The following is a 25,989-nucleotide window of genomic DNA, read 5'->3' on the forward strand; positions in this document are numbered from 1 at the left end:
AGAGAGAGAGTGTGAGTTGCTGTCGTCTTCACTGATCTCCTAAGAGTGGTCGTTTTTTGCTGAGAGGTCTTCCACAGTCATGTTGAGAGCCAGGGAACAGGGCTCTTTGGCCGTGCTGGCTTCCACCCTTCTTTTGGGATGCGGCGTTGCGTTTTCCCTCGGACAGAATGACACAGAACCGGTAGTTTTGGAAGGAAAATGTTTAGTAGTATGTGACTCGAACCCGTCCGCCGAAGGAGGAGTGACCTCGTCGTTTGGGATATCTGTCCGGGCTGCTGGTGCTAAAGTGGCCTTTTCTGCTGTCAGAGGAACTAACCATGAACCATCTGAAATGAGTAACAAGTCCATGACCATCTACTTTGATCAGGTCAGACCCTTGTTTTTTTTTACATTTACGCATATCTGTGAGTTAATGTGAGTTAAAAAAAAAAAAAAAAAAAAACATTTGAACTAAGTGAACACACACCTCTTTGCAGGTACTAGTGAATATTGGAAATCATTTCGATCTTAAGGCGAGTGTATTTCAAGCTCCTCGTCGAGGCATTTACAGCTTCAGCTTTCACGTTGTGAAGGTCTACAACCGACAGACAATCCAGGCGAGTCTATGTTTATATTTACATCGGCTTTTTATCATTGCATAGGCTATATTAATTATTAATTCTATTGAAATAGCTGCTGGGATCGTTTCCAGTTTTACTAATACATTTTATTTAACACTATGCTACTACTCATTCTTTATAGTTAGGCTACTATGTGTTCCAGTTTTCTACTAATTGAATATTATTTATTAGATTTATTTATTATTTGTTTATTTATTTATTATCATATGTCATTTCATAAAACATTGGAAACAAAGAAGTAGCCTACTAATAAAAATGTTATTAGTACCATTAAGAATAGATACTTGTGTCTCATAAATATTTACTGTAGTAGACTAAATTAAATAACCACTTGCTAACCTGGAATAAATGTTAGTAACTCCAGTTAGTAACTAAGAAATTAAACTAAGAAGTAAAATTGGAATAAGTATCAGCAACAATTGGAAGTCAATATTAGTCTAAAGGTAATATTTTAAATGGTAACTACATACCAGTAAAAAATAATTTGTTTTCACTGTTGGACAAAACGAATGAATGTAATGGACAATACTAGTGGCTTATTAAATTGAGACTAGCCACTACTGGAATAAGGACTACATCTAACTAGTACTAATGAACGAGTGAAATGTAAATGATGGCTTTATATATACCATCTGCAGTTTCATTCTATGAAGTAAAGGTTAATCTGGCTTGTAATGCATCTGATCACATCTTGTGTTTCCATGTCATTAGGTCAATCTGATGCATAATGAATACCCAATAATATCTGCGTTTGCCGGCGATCAAGACGTGACCCGGGAGGCAGCGAGTAACAGTGTTCTTCTTCACCTAGAGCGTGAAGACAGACTCTATCTCAAACTAGAGAGAGGGAACCTCATGGGTGGGTGGAAGTACTCCACATTCTCTGGCTTCCTTGTTTTCCCTCTCTGATTGAATATAGACCACTTTAAATGGCCCAGACTGAAGACCAAGGGACATTTCCATATCTGCTTTCAAAAATAAAGGTAGCAGAGAGAACATGAAATGCATTCTAGTTTATTTTATTTATTGTTAGGATCTGAAGAAATGTAATGACTTTCTATGTGTGTGTGTTTAACTATTTTTGAAATTTAAAAGCAAGTAGGATAGTAACAGTATTGTCTGCGTATTGCTTTGGAAAAGAGTGGTATGTTATTGTCAATGACATTTTTGCATTCAAGAGCATATTTTGCACGAATTGTGTTTTGTAATGTGCTCGTCATTGTATTTTTTGTAGCCCTTATAAATTTGATGTTCAACATGAACAGAGTACAAGTACAAAAACAGCTATTTCTCTTAAATTTCTCTTGTTGTTTGGCTTAATGCATAGATAAGCAATGATATCTTGCATTTTATATTACTTGAATGTATATATATATCATAAAACAAGGAATGTATTTAAAAAACGAATTTAGGACTTGAAAGTTTTATTTTGAAAAAAGGCAACAAGTCATTAAAGAGAGAGTGGAGGAAAGAAGAAATCAACGCTGTCCGTGGTGCTGAAAACAGATGTCCGTCAAAAACTGCAATCTTGTCCAGTGAAATATGAATGATTTATTTAATTATTACTTAGAAACATGCAGTGCAACATTTATCAGTTACATTTGGTTTGAATACAAACAGTACGTCACCATTTGAGAGTAGACTAGGTAGACTAGATCTATACAGATTCAAGTGTTGATTTTATAATCTTAAAAGTTGCATTTAAGATTACCAAGACTGTAAACATATTTATAAAAATCTTAAGACATATCTGATTAAGTCCATCAACGGGAAAGCAACACCCACCTACGGAGATCAACAAGAAAGATATAGACACCATGCAGATTTGTTGTCTCTTTATTAAGGGCAGGGCAATGGCATGTATTTCAAGAGTCTGTCTTATGCAACAGTGAACTTTAAAGATTTAACATTTATAGATTTATATGTATTTCAAAGCATGGCTGGGAAATGGGATGGAAATTAGGTAATTTATTACCAAGGGCACAATTAAAATCTGTGAAGACAGCAATTTTTGGAGGAGAAATGCAAATGTGATGAGGTATGAGAATGATGTGGGCGTTAAGTGTTAAACAGTGAAATATTCCTTCCAAGATTGGAGCTTAAAAAGACACTTGCACATATTTTCTCTGATCAAGACCGCCATGTGTGAAATGTTTCAGGGGGTAACGAGTGGTTATGTTTGACCTCATGATCAGACCTTTTGAAAAAAAACAATTTATCTCTCTTGTCTGTCTTGGAACTGTCGTTTGATTTGGCTTGGAAGTAAAAGGCATTGCCCAAAGGATGAAAGCTGTCTAATGGATCTATCTGACCTTTTCTTTTTCATAAAGATGATTAAGAATGAAAGCATGACTCAACAGCACATGTCGCTGCTAGGTCACTAAACATGACTTTGGTTTTGGGGGAAAAAAATGCAGAAAATGTTTTTATGCATAATTCTTTCATTTGTCCTTTAAGAACATAAATCTTGTTTCTAAAACATACTGAATTCTCAATATATATATATATATATATATATCTCACCTCCAACAGTCATGCTTTAATTACTGTAATAATTATGTAGAATAAAATATCATGATTTAATAGACAGAGTGCATGCTTTACTCATGGCTTGTACTGGGTGCAAAGAATTCTTTGTTTCTCATTCAATTACACTAGACATGCCCAATTATGTGAACCAGAGCTAAGAGATAAAACTAATGGAAGGATAATAAATCTGCAGTGACTAAAAAAAAAAGTTCCATAAATCAAAACTATAGTTTCTAAAGTAGCCACCCTCTGTCTAGATTACAAATTTGGGCTTCTCTCAACCAACTCCCTGAGGTGCGTCATGGGATGTGTGTTAAGCAGCATTTGGCCTGGTAAACTGGACACTTGCTGGCTGTTGCTCCATCATCTGGTCCAACTCCATTTTATTTATTGAATTATTCTGTTGGCTTTGTAAAGACAAAGTCAATACTAAGCATTTAAGCTTTAAGCTTGAAATACAATTTATAAGAATGCAAAATAGAAATTCAGTCTACATTCACTAATGTTTGGATTCCAAGATTTTTCATTGTAGTGTAAGAAGTCTCTTCTGCTCGCAAAGACTGCATTTATTTAATTTAAAAAATATGAAATAAAAATAAACACAAATTTACAATTTAAAATAACTGTTTTATATTTTAAAATGTAATCTATTCCTGTGACGGCAAAGCTGATTTTCAGTGTCATTGCTCCATGCAGTCTTCAGTGTCACATGACATGCTCCTTCAGAAATCATTTTGGAATGCTGATTTGGTGCTCAAGACACAACCTCCCACAAATGTCTTCACTTTATGACCAATTTAATGCATCCTTGATGAATAAAAGTATTATTTATTTAAAGAAAAATCTTACTGACCTAAAAAAAAATTATCGTGATTTTAACGGTAAAAGAGTGTAAAAACGCTACAGTGAAAAACTGTTAATTGGTTAACAGAACCTTTCCTTACCATACACAGTAAATAACTGTGATCTAATGGTAAATTTCATGTAATTTTACTGTAAAATACCGTTGAATTTACAGTTTTCTACAACTCACTGTATAATTTCCAGTGAAAAAAATGTAAATTGACATTCCCACAATTCCCTGCTTGACACTTCGAATTTGATGTATTTTTGTTGAAATAATTTGTTTCTTCATAGTTTTTTCTTCATAGCTTAGACTTTTTCTAATCAGTTATGTACGTTAGGGTTTTATGTAACATTTAATGTTGTTAAATTAATTTTTATTGCCTTTTTAAAATTTCATGTGTGTTACCATGATGGTGTTTAATGTTTGAGTGAATGAGACTGTGCAGCTTTTCAATATTAATTTTATGTTACTTGTATGTGATAAGCTGCCATGCATCATGTGACTCTTGTCACTGGATTATTGGTTGTCAGTGTATTAAAATGGTCCAAAACAGATATTAATACTTCAATTGGTCAATAATGTGACAATATATCAGATAATAAAATAAGATTTACTTTTGTAAATTTAACTTAAGTCCTTAAAACCTTGTTACCCTAAGTTCTTGCTACCGTATTTAATACGGTAAATTTCTGGCAACCACAGCTGCCGTTTTTTTACCGTAATTTTTTACAGTATTGTCTAATTGTGTGTAATTGATCTAATGAAATAGATTTGATCAGTTCAGTTGGTTTAGTGACAGACCAGAACCTAGCAGGGCAGGGAGTTCTGTAACTTTACATTTTAAAGGCCATAAACCAAAGGAATAACCTAGATGTAATAATAAGATGGGATCAGTCAAATGTTTTTATTTATTTATTTATTTTTTTACTTAATTTCTACAATACAAAAAAGCTTTAATAACAAAATGCACGCGTGGGATTATCCTAGTTTGCTTCAGACTTTTGGTAGCAAGCATTAGGCATTGAAAAGTCATTGTCCTGAAAAGTGCTGCGTATTTTTGCACCGCAATGAATGATTTATTGACCAGATTTAACACTTAACACCCCTCTGAGTTAAACGTGTTACCTCTCTTGACTAGAAATCCTAAATGACCCACCAAGCAAATGCAAATAGATTTTCAAGTCCCTCTTTCCCTATCTCACGCCATCAACAGGAGCATATTTCCTGTCGCTGCATCTATCTTTGGACTGTAATGTGTGTTAGTGTTCTCTGTCCCCGTTCAGATGGTAAAGGCACAGCCTCCTCGTCTTTCCAGCATGAGTGCAACACGGGGCCTTTTGATGTCCGTACCCCTTGTGGGATGCATGCTGGGAGAACCCGAGTGGCAAAGCACCGGTCCAATCTGTGACCCACTGACACATGGCATAAGCAGCTCCATAATCAGCCCGAGCGCTGCAGACTCATGCCAAGCTGGCCTTTACAGGCATGAGGGACAGAAGCGTCCAAAAGAAAGAACACACGGTTACATCTCAACCGGGCATTCATATATCAGGATATCTGGATAACAACTTTTAGCCTGCTGCTTCAAACAAGCCAAAGCACAACTGGAATGGAATAGAATAGTTTGAGACACTAGATAATGTCTTTGAATCAGAATGATTTTACTGTAAAGATGAGAACAAAATGAAAAGCATGCAACTCTGCTTGTAAGAGGCAAATATTGTGCTGATGGCACGATGCTTACAGTTGTAGTAATTAAAACATAATTAGGTGTTTGGCTCCTCTGTGCCTCCATTACACCTGGAACACTACCATCAATCTTCATTACACCCTAACATTGCAGATGCATGCATGCACGCACACACACATTTTTATACAATTTGTATTTATATATATATATATATATATATATATTTACATATGTCAATAATTGAACAATGCAAAAAAAATATTATATATTTATAATATAAATATATTATATTTAATGTATAGATTTCATATGCAGGATTTTAAAAATCATAAAATTTATATCATTCATATTAATTATTTTATGCATTATTATTAGGGCTGTCAAACGATTAATCGCATCTGTGATGCATAATATATGTGGGTGCACTGTGTATAATTATTTTATATATATAAATACACACACATGCTTGTATATATTTAAGAAATATTTTCATGTACAGTATACACTGTATATAGGTTTATGTATAATTTATATTATATCAATATTTTGTATATAAATAATATTTTTTTCTTAAATATACATGCATGTGTGTGTATATATATATATATATATATATATATATATATATATATATATACACAAAATAATTATACACATTGCACCCACATATATTATAGAAAACAAACTTTTATTTTGGATGCGACGATTAATCGTTTGACAGCCCTAATTACTATTAATAATAATAAACAAAGACAATACTTTTAAGAATAATAAATAGTGTTTAGGTAAAATAGTTTGTGAATATATCAATGTGTATCCTTTGTCCCTGTCCTGTTACCCCAAACAGATTCTCACTTTATGGCCTCTGAACAGGTTGTTTGAATGCAATAGTTCACTTCGGATGCTGGCTCCGTCACAGACAGTGGTTTATGGTGTCAAACTTGGCCAGAGCATATTGACATTACAGCATTCACTTTTCTGCATCTAAAGCATTTTTTTTCATATCCCATCTGCTGTGATTTTCAGACCGCTTAACAGAGTATGGCTTAAAATCATAAAATTTATGTCCAATCTGTTGAAAAAAGTTGGTCATAAATTTGCTCCGGTTTGGTTTGAAATACGTGGGACAGCAATTCCAGAAGAGTAATGTCCAGCAATCAGTAATATTAGATTTTTTAAAATAGTCCTCAGAGGAGCACTTCAGTTTTGAATGTGAGTACATTACAAACAAAATTTGTCTAGAGTGTCTAGTGAACATTGGCTCAGTAATCTAGTTATTTTGTCAAACGCATTAAAGCGAATCTTTAATAATCTCACAATCACCAGCATAAGAGTTTGAGCATTTGTCCTCTGTTCTCAGAGCCTCCTGGTTGTCTTGTAAGCTGTAGACCGTGATGCCAACTGAGAAGCTGTCTCTAAAGGATGTCAGTGGCTGTATGTAAATAATAAATAAGGGCATCTGCTGGTTCCTGTTATGTACCCTTTACTTACTTCTCATTAAGTCAGTGAGTCTGAGAGAAGAGCGCACTCCTCACTTCTAGTTATTGTCACAATGATGAGCACATGGTGTGCTGATGATGCTTGAACAATCTCATAGTTTCGGTTTAGCCCATTGATTTTTGTATTTACGGTAACATTAAGGTTGAATATGTTCATATTATTAATGATCTATATTTGATTTCATTGTGACTTTAAATGTTAATTTCTTCATATACTAAACATTTTAGTTGTGCATTTTAACATTAGTTATGTATAAATGACCAAAGATATTTGTTGACTAATAAATGCTTTCAATTGTTGTTAATTGTTAGTTCACTCTAAAACAAATTAACTATTGACAATATTGTTAAGTCACCATCACTGGTGTCATGGGTTGTATAGGCAAAGGAAGACGAGAAGTCCAAAATGTCAACTTTTACTTACCATAAACAACGCACAGGGTCCATAATGGCAGACGGTACATACTCATGAAACACACATAAGAACGGACACTGAACTGAAGACAAGCAAGAACTAAATACACACTAATTAACAGAAACAGGGGGCACAGATGATGACAAAGACTAAACACAGGTGATGATGATGACAAGCAGGTGTGTAGACAATAGGGATGCTGGGAAGTAGTGAAGAGGGGGAGACAAGACAGACTGTGACAATCGGATTGTTTTAAACAGCTAAGTTCTTTTGTAATGCTATATTTTTGTGTTAGATAAAAACACAATTGCAGCCTAATATTAATAGTGTTTTAATGTGTCTTTTGAATTACGATAATCTCTACTTTAATGCTGGCATAATTTAGGCCAAACTTAAGGAATGATCTCCTATGTGGGTGAGACCTCAGGGGATACATTAAATTAATGAAACCACACATTTATTCTTGCAGAGAAGTGTGAATCTCAAACACATGCAAAAGTGGCAGACCCAAATTAATTTCTTTTTAAAGAAGGATGCTTTCACCACTTTGTCATTATTGATCATTTCAGACCTCTTTGTTTAATCACACATCACTGCCTTTATTTATCAGTACTAAAATACTGCACATATTTAGTTTATTTAGTGTATAATGTATTTGAAATATATACATTCATGTATTTAAAAAAGAGAAAGAAATCAAAAGAATGAAAATGAGGGCTTTCATGAGTTTGAAATAAAAAAAAAACATTGTTTGTTGCTATAGATTTTTCATGATGTACACGGATTCAGGATTTGTTGTTTTTAATCTGGTTTCTCCAAAAAAAACAAAAAAAAACAACAAAAAAAACCAAAAGGAGAAAACAAACATCCACCTATATATATATATATATATATATATATATATATATATATATATAATCGCCATCTGTGAAAATAGGTTTACTAATAAGAATTGTCCTGTAATCAGCATATGTTTAATCAGATAAGGCATAGTTTTTAATGTGATCATGGTCATGTAATGTTCCTCTCCTGTAAATTTTGAGAAAATTAGCAACGAGCAAACCAGAGTGTTGTAGATGCTACCAAACTGAGCAAGAATCCTCATGGGACACGATTGCAAGCTATCCCACCAATATGCTACTAAAACAGCTCACCTGAAACCAAAACACAGCTGGAAAACCATGAAACTTTACAGCCCTTCTGATCTTTCACATTTTATCTTGAGCTTAACTTAATTTGGCGCTAATGATTTAAAGTGTTGTATCGGCTACACTAAGATGTATACTACTGAGAACAACAGGTGAATTCTGGGTTATATAAAGCCACATCTGGAAATGCCCTTAGGGTAATCTCATAGAATAATGAATCTTCAAGCGAGTGAGGTACAGTATGGTGCCGCGCAGTACTGTTTGTTTAAGCCACCCTTTTATGTGGAGACACATGGTGTGCTCAGAAAGAGGTCTTCTGGGGTTTCTGACAGATGGCATGGCTCACAGATAAAGACAGCGTCAATGTGACAAAAAGCTCATCTCTGCAGGTCTCTAGTAGAGATCCACTGTAAGACTGCGTATGCCTTTGTGAATTTCTACATGCTCAATTGTTGCTCTTTATGCACTTAAAGAGACTGAATCTGAGATGTTGAGGTGTAGTGCATTACAATAATGCAGAAATTATGTACGTACACTCACCTAAAGGATTGTTAGGAACACTACTGTGTTTGACCCCTTTACGCCTTAATTGTACGTAGCATTGATTCAACAAGGTGCTGAAAGCATTCTTTAAAAATGTTGGCCCACATTGATAGGATAGCATCTTGGAGTTGATGGAGATTTGTGGGATGCACATCCAGGGCACGAAGCTCCCATTCCACCACATCCCAAAGATGCTCTATTGGGTTGAGATCTGGTGACTGTGGGGGCCATTTTAGTACAGTGAACTCATTGTCATGTTCAAGAAACCAATCTGAAATGATTCGAGCTTTGTGAAATGGTGCATCATCCTGCTGGAAGTAGCCATCAGAGGATGGGTACATGGCGGCCATAAAGGGATGGACATGGTCAGAAACAATGCTCAGGTAGGCTGTGGCATTTAGACCAATTGGCACTAAGTGCTTAAAGTGTGCCAAGAAAACACCCCCCACACCATTACATCACCAGCCTGCACAGTGGTAACAAGGGATGATGATCCATGTTCTCATTCTGTTTATGCCAAATTCTCACTCTACCATCTGAATGTCTCAACAGAAATCGAGACTCATCAGACCAGGCAACATTTTTCCAGTCTTCAACTGTCTAATTTTGCTGAGCTCTTGCAAATTAGCCCCTTTTTCCTATTTGCAGTGGAGATGAGTGGTACCCGGTGGGTCCCATCCGCCCCAAGGTTGTGCATGTTGAGGCTTCACAAATGTTTTGCTGCATACCTCGGTTGTAATGAGAGGATATTTCAATAAAAGTTGCTCTTCTATCAGCTTGAATCATTCGGCCCATTCTCCTCTGACCTCTAGCATCAACAAGGCATTTTCGCCCACAGGACTGCCACATACAGGATGTTTGTCCCTTTTCACACCATTCTTTGTAAACCCTAGAAATGGTTGTGCGTGAAAATCCCAGTAACTGAGCAGATTGTGAAATACTCAGACCGGCCCGTCTGGCACAAACAACCATGCCATGCTTAAAATTGCTTAAATCACCTTTCTTTCCCATTCTGACATTCAGTTTGGGGTTCAGGAGATTGTCTTAAACCAGGACCACACCCCTAAATGCATTGAAGCAACTGCCATGTGATTGATTGATTAGGTAATTGCATTAATGAGAAATTGAACAGGTGTTCCTAATAATAATAGGTGAGTGTATATTTAATAAATAAAAATTATTCAAGAAGCAAATTTTAAAGAGCAGTTCTTGTGTTACTGATCTAAAAAACTATATTTAAAGGAAATACAAAATCATGAATGGACTATAGTTGTTTGTCAACTGAGGCTGAAGGTACCGTATTGGTTCAAATGAATACATAACAGGTGGTCTACAATATTTATTCTGAAACATTTGTAGGTGTCGGTCCAACTGAGATAACGTTTCCTCATCATCAAGCCAGGAGAGAAACGCCACCTCGAGCTATGGAAATGTGATTGGATTGTTTCATCTGTGACATTTTGCTCCACTGTGAAATATTCAAATATATTTCAAAAGGCACTTGGCCTTGCCAGTCAAACTCACATCAGTTTTCCAGTGAAGAGAATAAAACCTAATTTAGAGTTTAATCTCTAATGTAACATTTGAAGTTAACAAACATACCCTATATTGAGCAAATCAGCAGTGAACCGAAGAAGCATTCAGTCTTATCATGTGCCAGTGCCATTAAATAAAACTAACACAATAGACTGTGGAACAGATGATATTGTCAATAACGGGATATGTGTACACGACCACATTATTTACAGCAGGTAGAAAGAAAAACACACTTATTTGAAATTCAAGGACGAATGTGCAAGAATTGTGCCTTTGAAAGAAGTATGATGGTGGATGTTATAAGCGTTGGTCGGGGCTTTTCAAGCACAAGAGTCAAAGGTTGAAATGCGAGTGGGGGAGTACTACAAAAACATCCAGAAGCTGTACTCATTGTTAAACTGAAGTCATTATTAAGAGAGGATGAAGTGTACAGGAACAATGAAATAGTGGCAATGTATTAAAAGCATCTATTTGGAGTATATAGCTAACCCAATATGACTACATGATTAAAATATGAGAATTTTGTTTTGTGTCTCAATTAATTTAACTTTTAAATATAGTTGGTTGATGCTCAGATTATGTATTTTTAGTTACCTCAGACTCAATAGACAAACATAATCCAAAGTGGCAATTTTGATTAAAACATAGAAGGCATTTGCACCGGTAAGTGGAGTGAAGAAAGCTCTCAGAGGAGTCTGAAGTTAAATTCCAAAGAAACCAATTAGAACAGAAGGGATGGAGTAATAAACAGAGCCAAAAATCCTTCACCACCTGTAATAAAACATCCTCCAGAGCCTTAACAGAATGGATTACTATAGGGTCACAGTGATGTAGGGGATTGACAAATCATGCATTGACAACATAATAGCCAACATGATGAAATGAGATAAAAATACTTCTGCAGCCTTCTAAGCGAATCCTTACTGACAGTGGATGACAGTTGGTTGGTTTTAAGCAATATGCAAGGATGCTGGTTAAGATAGTATTGAATGATTCATCTTATGCTTATGCTGGATCTTATGCTTTCTCAAGTCTTAGGGCACGTAAATATCACATTGCCTGAGCAACAATCACCTCCGCGAGGGCAGATGTTGACCTTCTTTAAATGAATAGTGGAGATATTTACTTTGTTACTGTAGGCCTACTCAAGAATTTTTTTTTCCAAGTAAGACCTCTGTACTTTTGCTTTAGCTGCACTACATCCCAAAGCATAATACTATACTTTTTACTCCACTACATTTAAAAAAAAAAAAAGTGTCATACTTGCTTGCCATTTGCATCTGTTCTCAACATGAAAGTACCACAAGAACGATTAGAGATCAGAAGCTCCATATGCTTTCGTATCGCTCATGTGGTACTTTGATGTCATACACCGATCGGTCTGCTGCGCATCACTGCTTTTAGTCAAACACACCTAATTTTGATTAAAATACATAGATCTGGTCAGAGCGAGTCACCAGTTCACAATTCACAAGTCTGTCTAAAAATGAGCAAAGGGGAGATCCTCAGCTCAGAGCTTGAGTGCATTCCCAACTGATGGCGCAAAGAGTAAGTTACTAATGCAGAATTTGGGGATTTATTATTTTAGGGCTGGATAAAAATTATAATTTAGTAAATTAATTAGGTCAGGACTTACAAAAATCCTTTTTTTCCTCCCAATGTAAAGGTACACTATTTTAATAGACATTCGTGGAAGTATTCTGCATATTTGTATATCTGATTAGTCTAATATTTGAGAGCAGAGTGTCCAGATTTGTGCGAGATTAGTAAATCCACCTGTGATGTGCTCACAACATTTGTCATTCATTACTGCCCCACTCATTAAAAATACATTTTCAAAACAGTTCCTTGTGCAACACCTCCCTTTTAGTATCATATATACTGCTGTGTTTTTATTTAATCATTTATTTATTTATTTTATGTAGTTATACAATAAAAGCAGGTCAACGCAATGTTATTGCATCTTATTGCATTTTTTGGGTGGAGAGTTTGGGGTGATGGCAAATTTTCCCTTTATAGGGCAATCAAATGAGCCAAAACAACCTGGACCAGGAGGATGGAGTCTATAAAATTGTAAATTAAGTTCATCAGTTTACTTTTAACACTAAAGTACACTAAAAACGAAGTACTTTTGTACTGTTACTCAAGTAAAGTTAAAAAGAAGTACTTAATACTTTTTCAGGAGTAAGATTTTCTTCATCCACCACAGGTGTTTTAAAGGCAGTGAAAAGTACCATCAAAACTTAAAGTTAACAGCTGTCTTGCGGTAAAGCTGGCATTAGCAAAACTTTGCTTTCCTCTTCTACATTCCATCATATGGTGACGAACAGACACTGTGATTATCCTACGGCGACATCAAATTACACTTTTTTCATTACTGTGAGCAGGTCAAAATCATTTTACTTAAAAACATTTCTCTGGAGTCTGAAGACAACTGCTTCTCTGCGTTCAACATATATTTTTTTGCGAAAAGCAAGTTTTGATTCAGCCAAAAAGGGAGTTGTTGGGCCTGTGAGGTCTTTCAGTTACTCAGCAGTTGAAGTTGATTTTATCCTGGCTCAAATTGCTTGGTAATAGTATTAATATAAACGAAGAAGAAAAGGGTAAGAAATTCTTTAAAATGGGCATATGTGCTGGATGGAGAAAACATTGCAAAGCCTATTTGGCAACCAATATTAAAGCCTACACGCTGCCCACTTTTACAAAAGACCATCAATTCACACACAAAAACAGTAAAATAACAGCACTGCAGCATCTCAAAAGGAGCACAACTGAACATTAATCTAAACCCACACACATTTAATTCTGTTCTAGTGCACCAAATGTTGATCACTGAATTTCTAAAGATAGTCATGTCACACACACTTTAAGGATGATGATCAATGAAAAAATAAAAATCTATGAATCAAAGACAACATATATGAAAATCAGAAAGAAAGACTTGCTACTAGTAAATAACTTATTCAAGAATAAAGTATTAAAGATATTATAGCATATAGGAATTATATGCAAGTCAAGAAACTCAACAATGGCACAAAAATTCAACACCATTTGTCCAATTCATTAACGAAAAAAGGTGAAAGCTAAAATAACTACGGGAATAAGTGGTGGGAACCAAGAAAATCTATACATATATACACACACAATCATAGCACTGCTCTCTACTGCTGTTAGAATGATTTTACTACATTTAAATAACAATAATTTAAAGTTTTAAATTAGAAGGAATTGACAGAGATTAACCATATAAAACTTTTATTTTGAACTGGAGAACAAGTTCAAGTTACAACATATCAGTAAGCAAATGATGTTCCCAAAAAGAGATGATTTTAAACTGTACCATTGACATAGTCCATAAGAGGAAAACCCTTCTGTTTTCAAACAATGATAAGTTATTCTAATGAACACTTAAACAATGGACCAGATGCGTTTATAAAATAACTGCATGCCTGTTAAAAGATGACTGTTATAAAGAACAAATCATACAGTCTAAAATCAATTAGCTACAGCAAAGACGAATTTCAGCGAGGCACCCAACCTTGGCTTCACGTGCTAAAAAATGCAAAACAAAAAACGGTGTGACAATATGATCTGGCAAATATGAGCAGCTAATATAGCTTATTAGAGTAACTCCACAGAAGGGTAAGATCATATGTAGGGTGAGAGGACATCATTTGGCATATTGGATAGTACATTTTCCCTTTGAATAAGGTCATGACACAACGATGGCTAGTAAAACAAGTCATGTGTTCAAAAAAAGGGGTGAGGCGGAATGTAGTCTATGCATTCACAAACATGCGGCCATTATTAAGGCATCTATACCTCTGTGCATTGCTGCCAAGAATCTCTAAATGCCCTACAATAAGCTGGAGCTGGAGTTGTGTGCTGATATTTCATAGTGTGGGATATGCAGAACAATTCTGGACTGTCTTTGACTGTAACAGAAATCACATGCTACAGTACTAAGAGAACATGCGAAAAAGGCTCCAAACACTCTAACAACAATCTGGCACTGCGTTTCTTCACAAACCACTGAATGATCTACTCTACCAGACCGACACACATCTTTTCTTTCAACAAAAAGTGTAATTGAATGGTAACAAAACTGTTGAAATGTTTGCGAAACCTGCTTCGGTGTGTTATCCAAAAAGTGCAAGTAGCAACCAAGTCAGGATTTACTGCATTCAGTAGTGCTTTTCCTGCAGGTAATCTTTCATTTTGTTCGGTAAAGGCAATTTCTGGATCAGATCTATCCGCGTGTACTGGCGAATAACAAAACGGCACAAGTACTGCATTGAACGCACTTGCATAAACCTTGAAACGGGATTGGTCAGTCTAACAGGGTAGGTGGCGGAGCCCGGTAAGCGGGATCTGGAGTAGCAGAACGCTCCGTTCTCCGAATCCTTGACTGAATTATCAATGAGATCCACAATTGATACGTGGCCTTCAATGTCAGGCTGCTCATAGAAGCTGAAACTGCCGTTCGAGTGCTCAATCCGTGTGTGGAGCGTCTTACCCTGTGAGCGAAAGCTCAAGCTTAGGAGATATCGATCGTCGGAGCTGTCGCGGACTAAAAAAGAACCGTCTGGAAGATTTGTCAACTTCTCTTCTGCCTCCCATCTGGTGATGGGACCCCAATACCAACCCTGCTTGGCTAGCTTCTTCAGTTCAGCTGTGAGACTAGTAACCACCATGGGTCCGCTGTTCTGCACAGCATCATAGACCCGCTGCACCCCTGGAGCCGAGTTGGGGTCAAAGTTGAGATGTTGCATGACTCTTTCAGCAACCTGAGCGTGAGTACCACCAAACCGAGAGAAGCTTCTCTGGAGATAACTGTCGGGCAATGGAGGTAGCATGGGGGAAAGAGGAGCTTCGAGTCTGGAGCCCTGCAGTAAGACATTTGCAGTGTTTAAAAAGAGCTGGTTCACAGATGACGACTCCATGAAGATGTCTGGTGACAGGAGGTCCTGGACATTTGGTTCCTCATCCACATGAAGAGATCCTTCTGACTGTGGAATAACATCCATGGGTGTGGGACCATCTAAGCAAAAAGAGTGCGAACCTTCGTCGTCAGGATAGAGTACATCATCTAAAGGCATTGTGTACTGAATATAATCCTGAGCTGCAATACCAATGACTACAGGCACATGTTCATCCATTTCAAGGTGTAAATCAGCATTATGAGCTCCAGAATGGTGGTCTGGCACACGTCTGGTGATTTTCAACGAATTGCTTGATTCCTCAAACTCTCTCTGGAGGTTTAGGATGTCTTGGCGCACACCGTTGAAAGCCGGACTTGGATCTGAGGAGTTCATTAATGCCTTGACGTCCATTTTGACGCACATCTCCTCTGAGTTCACTGGTCTGAGAGGCCACGGGGTGGGACTGTAATGATGACTATGGACGGATGTGGAGCGGGAGGAACGCTGGGATTTTATGTCACTTAGAGTAATGGGTGCCGAAGAGGAGGAGAAGGTATCGTCATCTATAGAGCATACAGATGGAGAACCACTCTTGACCTTTGGTTTCTGTTTCGCCGATAGCCTTCGTTTCAAGGTGCCCATGAGACCCTCGCTCTTAGATCGGACTTTGGATCGTTTTTCATCCTCATTATCCAGGTCGCTGCTGACGAAATCTTTGCTGTAGCATCCTCCAAACAGAGAGTCTTCAGCAGAGAAACTGGCTGCCAGGTCCGGCTGCGATACGGCATATTCGTTCTCTTCTTTGCCTTTAATGTTCAATGACTTTCTTATTGTTTTCAGACTGATCTTCTTCATTCTGAAAGATCCCCCTTAATGATCTGGAGGGGGATTACACGTGATGTTCTTGGGATGAGGGAGATGATTGTGAACACTTACACATTGCTGATCACATTCGGCCCACAACTGCCATACCTACAAAACAGAAAAATACATTAATATAGAGTAAAAAAAAACACAGAGAAATCTAACATAAACATGAATTATATTTAGGATAAAAAGATGACTGCAACCCGTTAGTTCCGCAATGAAACTATAAAATCAATACAATTGTCAGCAATTTTTACACCTTTTTGCCTAGCTCATCTTGAGAGGTCCTACGCTGTGACAAAAAAGCACAAATATTCTGTTGTGTCTAATAAATTAATAAGTAATAATTAATTAATATTAGACTACAATTAATGGTTGGTCTCAGTGTGGCATTGGCTTTAATCAACATTTATGTTTGTCTTTTTTCAGAAAAATATAAACCAAATCAAAAATTTTAGCAGGGGAAGTTTCCAAACTGGTTGATTTAACATGAAATTAGCCCTGAATGTTGCTGTTGGCTGGTATTCGTACACTAAATTCGTAGACTCCTCTATAAACTGGAGTTCATGGTGAAACGGAAATATCAGCAAAAATAAATAAAAAATTTGTTCAACAAGATTGCCAGTCTCTTTCTAATAGAAGCTGCACACAGAATTATGAATGGAATCTAAATACTATACAGCAAATTTAGATGGAGTGCAGCACAGAAGGACATGTCAACATCATTAAAGAATTCCAAATCATCTCATGAAGTAACATCCACAAATACTCTCTAAGATCAGCAACACGAACCAATAAAGTAAACAGGGTTACAAGCCAAGGGTTTTTAATTCATGTTGACTTTAAGTGCTTTTTGTTAAATAGATGAACACAGATTCAGTGGAGATTCACTCAATATAACTAAAACCAATTTGCACACAAACAGCGCTTTTAATCTAGGCAAATGTCTTTTCAAGGAAGGCTGACGTTCACAAAATACTGACATTATTTTACACTAGGTTCAGTATTTATTGACTGATAAGGATTAAAGCCAGTATGTAAAGAGAACAAAGTGATTATTCAGCTGATAAGAGGCATATAATATGAATTTGTCACCCTGTTAACAAGTTATACATTTCAAAGTTCAAAATAAAACACTTCTGTAATTCATATATGAGCGAGCTAGCTAACGCTTTAAGAGGAGTTAGCACTCATGCTAACCTGTACAGGCCCTCTACAATAAACATCACTTTTATCTAAAGCTACAACACTAGCCATCAATATTTACACATATATATCAAATATACATTACCTGATGTTCCTTGAATACACTGTCAACTAACAGGAGTGGTCATATCAGTGTCCGGAGAGTTATGAAATCACATAAAGAGACATTATTACTTCACGGCTAGCTGATACCTGTACTTACAAAAACAGCGCAAAAACGAACTCAGTTTTCACAGAGACGCTTAACAATGGGCAGTTTATGACCGCGTTTTGTGATAAAGTGACACCATAGGCTTTGGACTTTTTGAATTGTGCCTATTTTCGCCGTTTGAAACTTTTCTCTAGCTAGCTGCCGTTTCTCCATGTAATGTCTCTTTCCTCTGCCCTCTTTGTTTGCTGTTGCATCATGGGAGTGAATGTGAAAGAGGGGAGGAGATCTCTGATGCTCGTCGGAACCAACACCAGTCTACTTGGTGAGCACAAAACCACATAGATATTATTTCATTTATTATATATAAATGCCAATTCATTTGTCACGTTTATATGTTGTCACATTTATTTGATGTAATTCCAGTTAGGCTACGTTTTGCCCCTTATAGCCCCTTTAAATGAACAGTAGCCTATATTGTTTTCTGGGTGATAACAATAATCAAAATTGTGTTTGAGTGTGAATGTGTCCCAGCACTCTCAGTGGTTGTATTACCAAATAAAACGTATGTGTGAAGCGAACCCTACAAATTAGTGGGAATAACGCTATATGGATAGATGGATAGATAATGGGGGTAATATTTTTTTCTCTATTTGAGATTTCAAGATAGGCTATAAGAGTGATATGGCTTCTGCATGAGAAAAATGTAGGGCAGGATTAGATTTAAGTTTTTGGGAATTGTTCAAATCATAGGAAGTTGGGCGTTTCTAGATCTGAATTCCAGTTTGCTGTTAAATGGAGGATAGGCTTAGCATGCACCCTCCACCGAGACATGGGCTATGTCATGAGAACAGGTGCCGTTTAACATAAAGGGGAGAGAAGGTTAACGTTTTTGATTAAAGATTACGAGGGCATATGATTTTAAAAAGAACTATGAAGCCTACATGGATGAATAATTTATAAATAGGCTAATCACTGTAAAAAGAAACAAATAATTAAAAAAAATGTATTTCATGGTGATTTAATACTGCCAACATATTTTACAAGGTTCTGTAGTCCTATGAATGTTGATTTGTTATATAGCTTTGATTCTAAATTTAATTATTTAAATGTAGGCTATGTGTTTTTCATATTTAACAAAAAAAAATAATAATAATGAGATACACATTATTGTGATCATAATTGAAGAGCTGTTATTTGTATTCTGTAACAAAATATATTTATTCTCAGGGTTACTTTTATTGGGAACAGATTTAATCTGTCAAACCTTAAGGTATTTTTTGATCATTTGTATATATAAAGCCACTGGTACTTCTTTTCAGAGACCTGGGAAAAGCAAACCAGTCTTTCTTACTGCTGCTTACAGAAAAAAAAAAATGCTGTGCTTTTGCACATCAGACTTTTAGATGATTAAAGTGTGGTCTAATTAGTGTCAGTAATATTTTAAAGAGGGCGCCTATGCATGCCAAGGCCAGCTAATTGATGTCATACTCTTTCTCTGTGTTGTTTTTTCCGCCCTGTTTAACTGACAGAGCTGTGGGCTGTTGTGGTCAGGTGTACTGAAAGCTACAACAAGGAGACAGATACTCTGCAGTGGGATAATTAACTTCAGTGATATGGGTTTAAACAAACACCTCTCTCAGACATCGCAATGGGTTCTGCTCTTTTGCATAAATGCAACTTAGAGCATTGTTTCAAAACATTTTATTTAGTATTATTATTTATGCAATGAATCCCTGCCTTGTTGGCTCAGAATTATGGATGTAATTTGACAGGATATTGCATTTTTTTTTTATTGCAATATCCTGCTGTATAACCGCCTTTTATGTCAAAAACTGTATTTTGATCATCCACTCAATAAAGCTTAATTTTCACTAATTAAATGAAGTGATGTGATCTGTAAACAAACACTGTTTGACAAATTCCATCACGACAGCTCGCATTACTTTCCCCTGATAGAAGTAACTGCCTCAGACTCAATGTCATCTGACATGTTTTCATGCCTCGATTAGCAGCGAGGCCAGATGGAAAACATGAGCAAGAGTGATTGACATGCTCGCGAGGGTCGAAGGTCACATTAAGCAGTCATGACGGACCATCCTTTATCAGGTGCACATAGAGGGCTGGTGAGCAGCAGGACAATGAGTTTGATTGGGGGCGATGGAGCCCAGTGTGAGGGTACGTGTGATGACTCACCCAACAGGCTGTTCTCATTCACTGCAAGTCTTCACTGTGTGATGGAGTGATGTGAATGATGGATCGCAAATCAGGGACTGATTGTCGACATAAGGCTTTATTTCGTTCTTCAATGGAGAGAGCTGACCCGAGTTTCCTTCACAGCTCGAGCGGCACATGTTAGCACAGGACATTAACATCAGAGGAAAAGAGCATTGACTCCAGTTTGACTCAGTTGCGCTAAAATATTAGATTCCTTGAATCAACACTGAACTGACTTGAGCTGAATAATGACACTATAATCTTCTGTTTTATATTCGAATTGAGTTCATTATAAAATGAACTTTGCAACACGGACACTGTTTTTGAACTACATTGAACCAACTAAATTGAGCTGAGCATGAATAATGACGCTATTGCCGTTTTATGCTGCTTATACAATTTGTTTCATAGCTGAAGAACTTTGCAACATTTAATACTGTATTTTTTATGACTGTAAGCTGCTTTGAAACCATATAGTGTGCTAAATACATAAATGTGAATTGACTTTACATCTTTTGGAGACATACTTGTGGATTGCTTGTGGAAAATAACAATAATGAATCATAAAAGAAACCAGTGCTTGTGAAAATATAGGCCTGCTGCAAAACAAATCTATATAAGTTCCACAGAATTTTTATTGTTTAATACAATAAACTGGCTACTTTAGAGGATATTTTACTGACCAAACAGCCTGTTTAGTCTATTGGTTCTCTTCAAGTGCTTTTCCATTGTAAGTTAAAAAGTTGAAGCACATTTCAAATAATAGGACTGAGAGTTGTTGGTGTGTGCTGCACTTGTGCAGCTATTGTCATTTGATTAACCATCTTCTACTAAAAATAAATACAAAATGAATGACAATAATGATTTACAAGCAAACAAAGCAGAAACAAAACTGTAAACAAAAGCAAAGTGCTCTTGGTTGGTTTAACAGCTTAACAGCATCTAGCCTGCAGCAGAACACATTTCAATCTCTCACCCAGACACGTCCCTGAAATGTGCCGAAGCATTCAATTTATACTCAAGCTCACTGTTTGATATGTCTCTCAATTGCTAGCTTTGCTTGATTTCTCACTTTCCACTTTGCCTGCAAGTGAAAATAATGCTGAAATTAAGATTTATCTGGTACCCCTCATTATCTGCACCAGGCACCGGTATCTCAATCGCCTTCTACAGCTGTACCTCTGCTTATTTTATTCATACCAATACAACACTTTAGGCTACAGTTGAAAGTAACTAACATCAGCAGGAATGGACAAGCTTCATTTTCATATAGCTTCCTGTACCGGTTCCAGGGTTTGTTTGTTGTTTTGCCCCCCTTGTGTATCCGTTTCCTCCTGACTGGCACTGTTACCCTGGGGCCTGTCTGTTTGTGCTATTAAAATATCTAGGGAAAGGGGGATGCTGCCATCAAGAGGTGTGATAGCATCTCCATGGAGGAATTAAATATTTAAACTGCGTAGCTGCTATGCACTGCTGTGAGACCAAAGCGCTTAAGCCGTTTGCAAACTGCACAGCTTTATGCAAAAAATATGCTACGCTAATGCAAACTGAATAAAATGTGCAGAACTGTGTAGACTAATAAAACACAGTTGTTAGTCATCTATAAATATCACACAGTCAGTATATTTCAAACATAACTTTAATGTCACAATGACAAACTTGTTGAGCAAACTTTAATTCATTTTTTTAAATAATGAAATCAAATTTCTGTCATGACATGTGGTCGACATAGGTAGCCTGGATGCCAGCCCGAACCCCGCCCACAACATTTTTTGGTCGGGAAGTTTTAAGTTTATTTAAGATTATTACAGTATGTTCTGATTATACTCATATTCTTCTGACTAGAATATGAGTATGACGAAGTCAGGCTACGACATAGGGAAGGTCAGGGAAATGTTTGAAAAAAGGATTTAAAAAAATCTTTAAAATCTTTAAAAACATAAAAAGTGTATGTGTAATGTATATATATATGAAGCCTGTCATTACATGAAGCATTGATCATTACAGTGTTTTTGATGATTGCTTAGTAAAAAGTTAATAGTAGTGCAATGTTTTGTAATGAATAAGCCTTCATGAAATCAGTCCCTCAAATGTCTAAAATTGAATAAAAATAAATAAATAAAAATTAAATATATAATCAAAGTGAATATAATTAAATAGATATTTACTTTAAAGAAAAATTAGGGCTGTCAAACGATTAATCGCGATTAATCATATCCAAAATAAAAGTTTGTGTTGACATAATATAGGCTATGTGGGTGATAAAATAATTATACACAGTGCACCGTGCACTGTGTATAATTATTTTATATATATAAATACACACACACATGCTTGTATATATTTAAGAAATATTTTCATGTATATACTGTATATAGATTTATATATAATTGATATTATATATAAATATTTTATATTTAAATAATTTTTTTAAATAATAAATTAAATAATTATACACACTGCACCCACATATAATATGTAAACACAAACTTTTATTTTGGTTGCGATTAATCGCGATTAATCGTTTGACAGCCCTAAGAAAAATACATGTGCGTACATTCATATAAAAAAATGTGTTAAATACTTATTACACAGTGTCCACTCAATGTTCAAATGAAATATATGAACAGCTGTCAATTTCTAGGCTATGTCTAAATATTTTTTATGCTGCTTCTTGAATGATATGATTTTTTTTAGATCTAGTATAATTAATAAAACAAATGATTCATTAATAAATAATGAAATTAAGGTAACATCAATGTACATATCCTTGGATATTAAGACATTAATTAAGCAATTAAGACACTAATTGCACATTTAACATCTACTCACAATCCATGAAAGTATGACTAAATGAGTGACAGTAAATAATACAATTTGAGATCTTTACAGGTCACGCCACGTTTAAATAAAACATGCCGATGAAGTGTGCTTGGTTCACAACTGCTGAAACTGCCATTAGTTAGGTGGTTACAGACAGGAAAACACGTCAATCATCACTGAGGGACTCCTGCCAGACATTTACCCACTGGTGCATTGCCATCCACGAATGCAAAAATCAGATGGTGAGTAAATAATCATAAGTCATATGTGATTATTTTGGCTGTATTTAATGGACTGTTTGTGTATGCAAACCTCAAGATTTTTTATATCTTCAATAGCTGGCTTAGAATTGATTTTCCCAATATGATATTGTGGACTAAGCAAACTAGCGCAAATAAGAACAGAGACACTGCATCTATGCTTGAGAGATGACAAAAAGGGGAGACATTTAGACTTGAATCAATATGTTTTCTTGATGGAAGATTTAGGAAATGCATTTGCATCAAAAGGTATGCAAAAATATCATCAGCACCCACAATGAATATATTTTGGAGCTGAACGAGTAGCTCAGCTGCACATCTGAAGTGCCACAGAGGCCATATGCATCCAGTCTGTTGAAATGGGGTTTATTTATTTTCTGCGTAGCTTAACCCCACTGGTTCCCTGTGGTCTCTCCTCACAGTTCTGCTGCATTTGCTCTTTCTTTGATTATCAGGAAGAAAGCAGTATATATTGTGCCAAACGTCCCTGAAGCGAAACGAAATTTGGCTTCTTCCACGCAGACCAGCTTTGACTGTACCCCCAGTGTCCCCTTATAAAGGGTTCCCTTGTTATCCCAGACTTTGATGAGACTAAATTTAAAGGTTGAAAATAGGCCAAAAAAAAAAAAAAAAGAAGAAGAAGAACATAATGTTTCGTCAAGCGTATAGGTAGACCTGACAAATTGAGCGCTTTCATTGCATTCCTTTGAGGAATAAGCATGAGTGAATGCAGAACAGGTTATGACTGTTCTCTTTGGATTTATAAGATGAAACACACTGCAATAGATAGGAGATCTGTTGCAAGGTTTCTTTTATGAAATGATGTGTAAGTTTGAACATTTCTGTAGTGCAGTCATGGTCGGCTTATAAAATATTACTTGTGGGATAGAGATGGACTAGTTCCAAACCGCCCAGTTGGTTTCCTTGTGATAATGAATTATCACATCTGTTGAACAAAAGGATTTTTGTGCTTAAGGCTAATTGAAATGAAAATTGCAATAACAACAGGAGGAAATTAAGTCAAAGAGTCCAGTAGAGGGCAGTGTTGCATTTAAACAGCGGTTGACACTTGTTGACATAGCCTACCCGAGCCTACCATAGGAGTTTTGCTCAATGTTTGGTGTCTACATTATGAAAATAACAAACATTATAGATTAGGCGAACAGGTAGTTTGTGCTTGTACATAACTTATGTCGTCATATGTTTTGATTTGTTGCGTGAACACGTTAATGTTAGATGAAACAAGCACTGGAGACCAAAAAACTGAATGACATCCAATCTTATGTCCAAACACATAAAAACTTAATACAAAATAAATAATTTCAGGTTATACAAACTGGGAATGCATAAGACTGGACTGGAATGATGCACTCATGTTGTCTTAAACTCTAAGAGGAACAGATCAGCCTACAATACTTAATAATTTTGTATCTAAAACTGTTTTTTACTGGCGTTCCTGTTGGTTGTGTGCCATGGTTTGATGCGTTGACTGCTTCACCTCCATCAGATCAAGATTTTACACTCACCCACTGTCCACAATGGTTTATGTGTGAAAGTGAGAAAAAAAGATGAAATCAAATACCTCCTCCAAACAGAAAAAAGGTCAGAGATGACGTGGAGAGTGAGGATTAGCGCGTCTCCTGACCGTATCATTAAGCGGTCCAATTCTATAAGCAGCACCTCTTGCTGTTTACCCTTGGCGAAAGAAACCCCAGCACCCATATAAACACCACGACTTGGATGAAATCATGTCATCGCATGAGTACACACTGCACAGTGCACTTATGTAAGTACTGCACAGTCAGCATTCAGTTACAGGGCATAGGCCAGGCCTATTTGAAGACAGAGCAACACATCCACAGCAAAAAGTTTGTTTTCTGAAATGGTTGGTAAATTTTCTGCTGTAGAATAATTGATAGTGTGGTTTGAAATGCTTCCTTGCATAGAAAATCTATGTTCTGCCAGAGGTTTGGGACCTCATTAATTCAATACATGAGAAACCTGTGTGCCAGTGATTTTATAAGCAGTTTGACTTTAGGATAGTTTCCTATATTGTGGATGTCCGTTTCTGCCTCAGAGTAAAAGAAAAAAAAAAAGGAAAAAAGGTTACTGTGATACATTTAAAATGAGAAAGAAACTCATTGTGGATACAAATTCATAATTGTGATGTTGGCCATCATCATTTATGAGATATACAAGCATAATTGTGAGATTAAAAAGCCATAATTATAACACATAAAGTCATAATTGTTCATTAAAAATGCAGAATTGTGAGATGTAACATTACATAATCACGTGTAAGTCACGGTTGTAAAATGCAAATTTAAAACATAAATAGTACACGTTTTATCTGATAATGCCAGCCAGACACATAAAAAAATAATCACCATGACTAATTATTTCATTATGACTGATCATGTCACACTCTATCAGTATGATTGGTTACATTGTTTAAAGCAAGCCCCATCCCCTCATCATCCTTTGTTAGTGACATCAGCAAAAATATCCTATATATCCTCAAAAACAGTTGTAAGGGGTTAATATGTCATACAGTAAAAGAACAGAATGTTCAGTTCATTTTCAAAGTTACATTAACCAAGGTTACATTAAGTCAAAAGTTTGTTAGATGGTTAGTTCATATTGAAAGTTCGTCTCATGGCTACATCCTAAATAAGGAATTAAGATTTATCTTTTTTTTTATTGTTAGATCTAGAATGGA

The 25,989-nt window shown here is 36.1% G+C and overlaps 2 protein-coding genes across 2 annotated transcripts; one reads left to right on the forward strand and one right to left on the reverse strand.

Annotated features, from left to right (window-relative positions):
• On the forward strand, positions 1-1,903 carry cbln2a (cerebellin 2 precursor a). The gene is made up of 3 exons (XM_039675785.2): positions 1-367; positions 477-596; positions 1,332-1,903. The coding sequence occupies exons 1-3, from the start codon at positions 80-82 to the stop codon at positions 1,527-1,529; spliced, it is 606 nt and encodes a 201-aa protein (XP_039531719.1). The 5' UTR covers positions 1-79; the 3' UTR covers positions 1,530-1,903.
• A 12,704-nt stretch (positions 1,904-14,607) lies between these two features.
• socs6b (suppressor of cytokine signaling 6b) lies at positions 14,608-18,240 on the reverse strand. Its single transcript, XM_039677492.2, has 2 exons — positions 17,908-18,240; positions 14,608-16,721 (listed from the first exon to the last, which is right to left on the reverse strand). Exon 2 carries the CDS (start codon positions 16,602-16,604, stop codon positions 15,012-15,014), a length of 1,593 nt encoding a protein of 530 aa, XP_039533426.2. The 5' UTR covers positions 16,605-16,721; positions 17,908-18,240; the 3' UTR covers positions 14,608-15,011.
• Positions 18,241-25,989: the final 7,749 nt, after the last annotated feature.

The sequence above is a fragment of the Pimephales promelas genome, chromosome 5 (assembly GCF_988280905.1).
Source record: "Pimephales promelas chromosome 5, fPimPro1.hap1.1, whole genome shotgun sequence".
Lineage (NCBI taxonomy): Eukaryota > Metazoa > Chordata > Actinopteri > Cypriniformes > Leuciscidae > Pimephales > Pimephales promelas.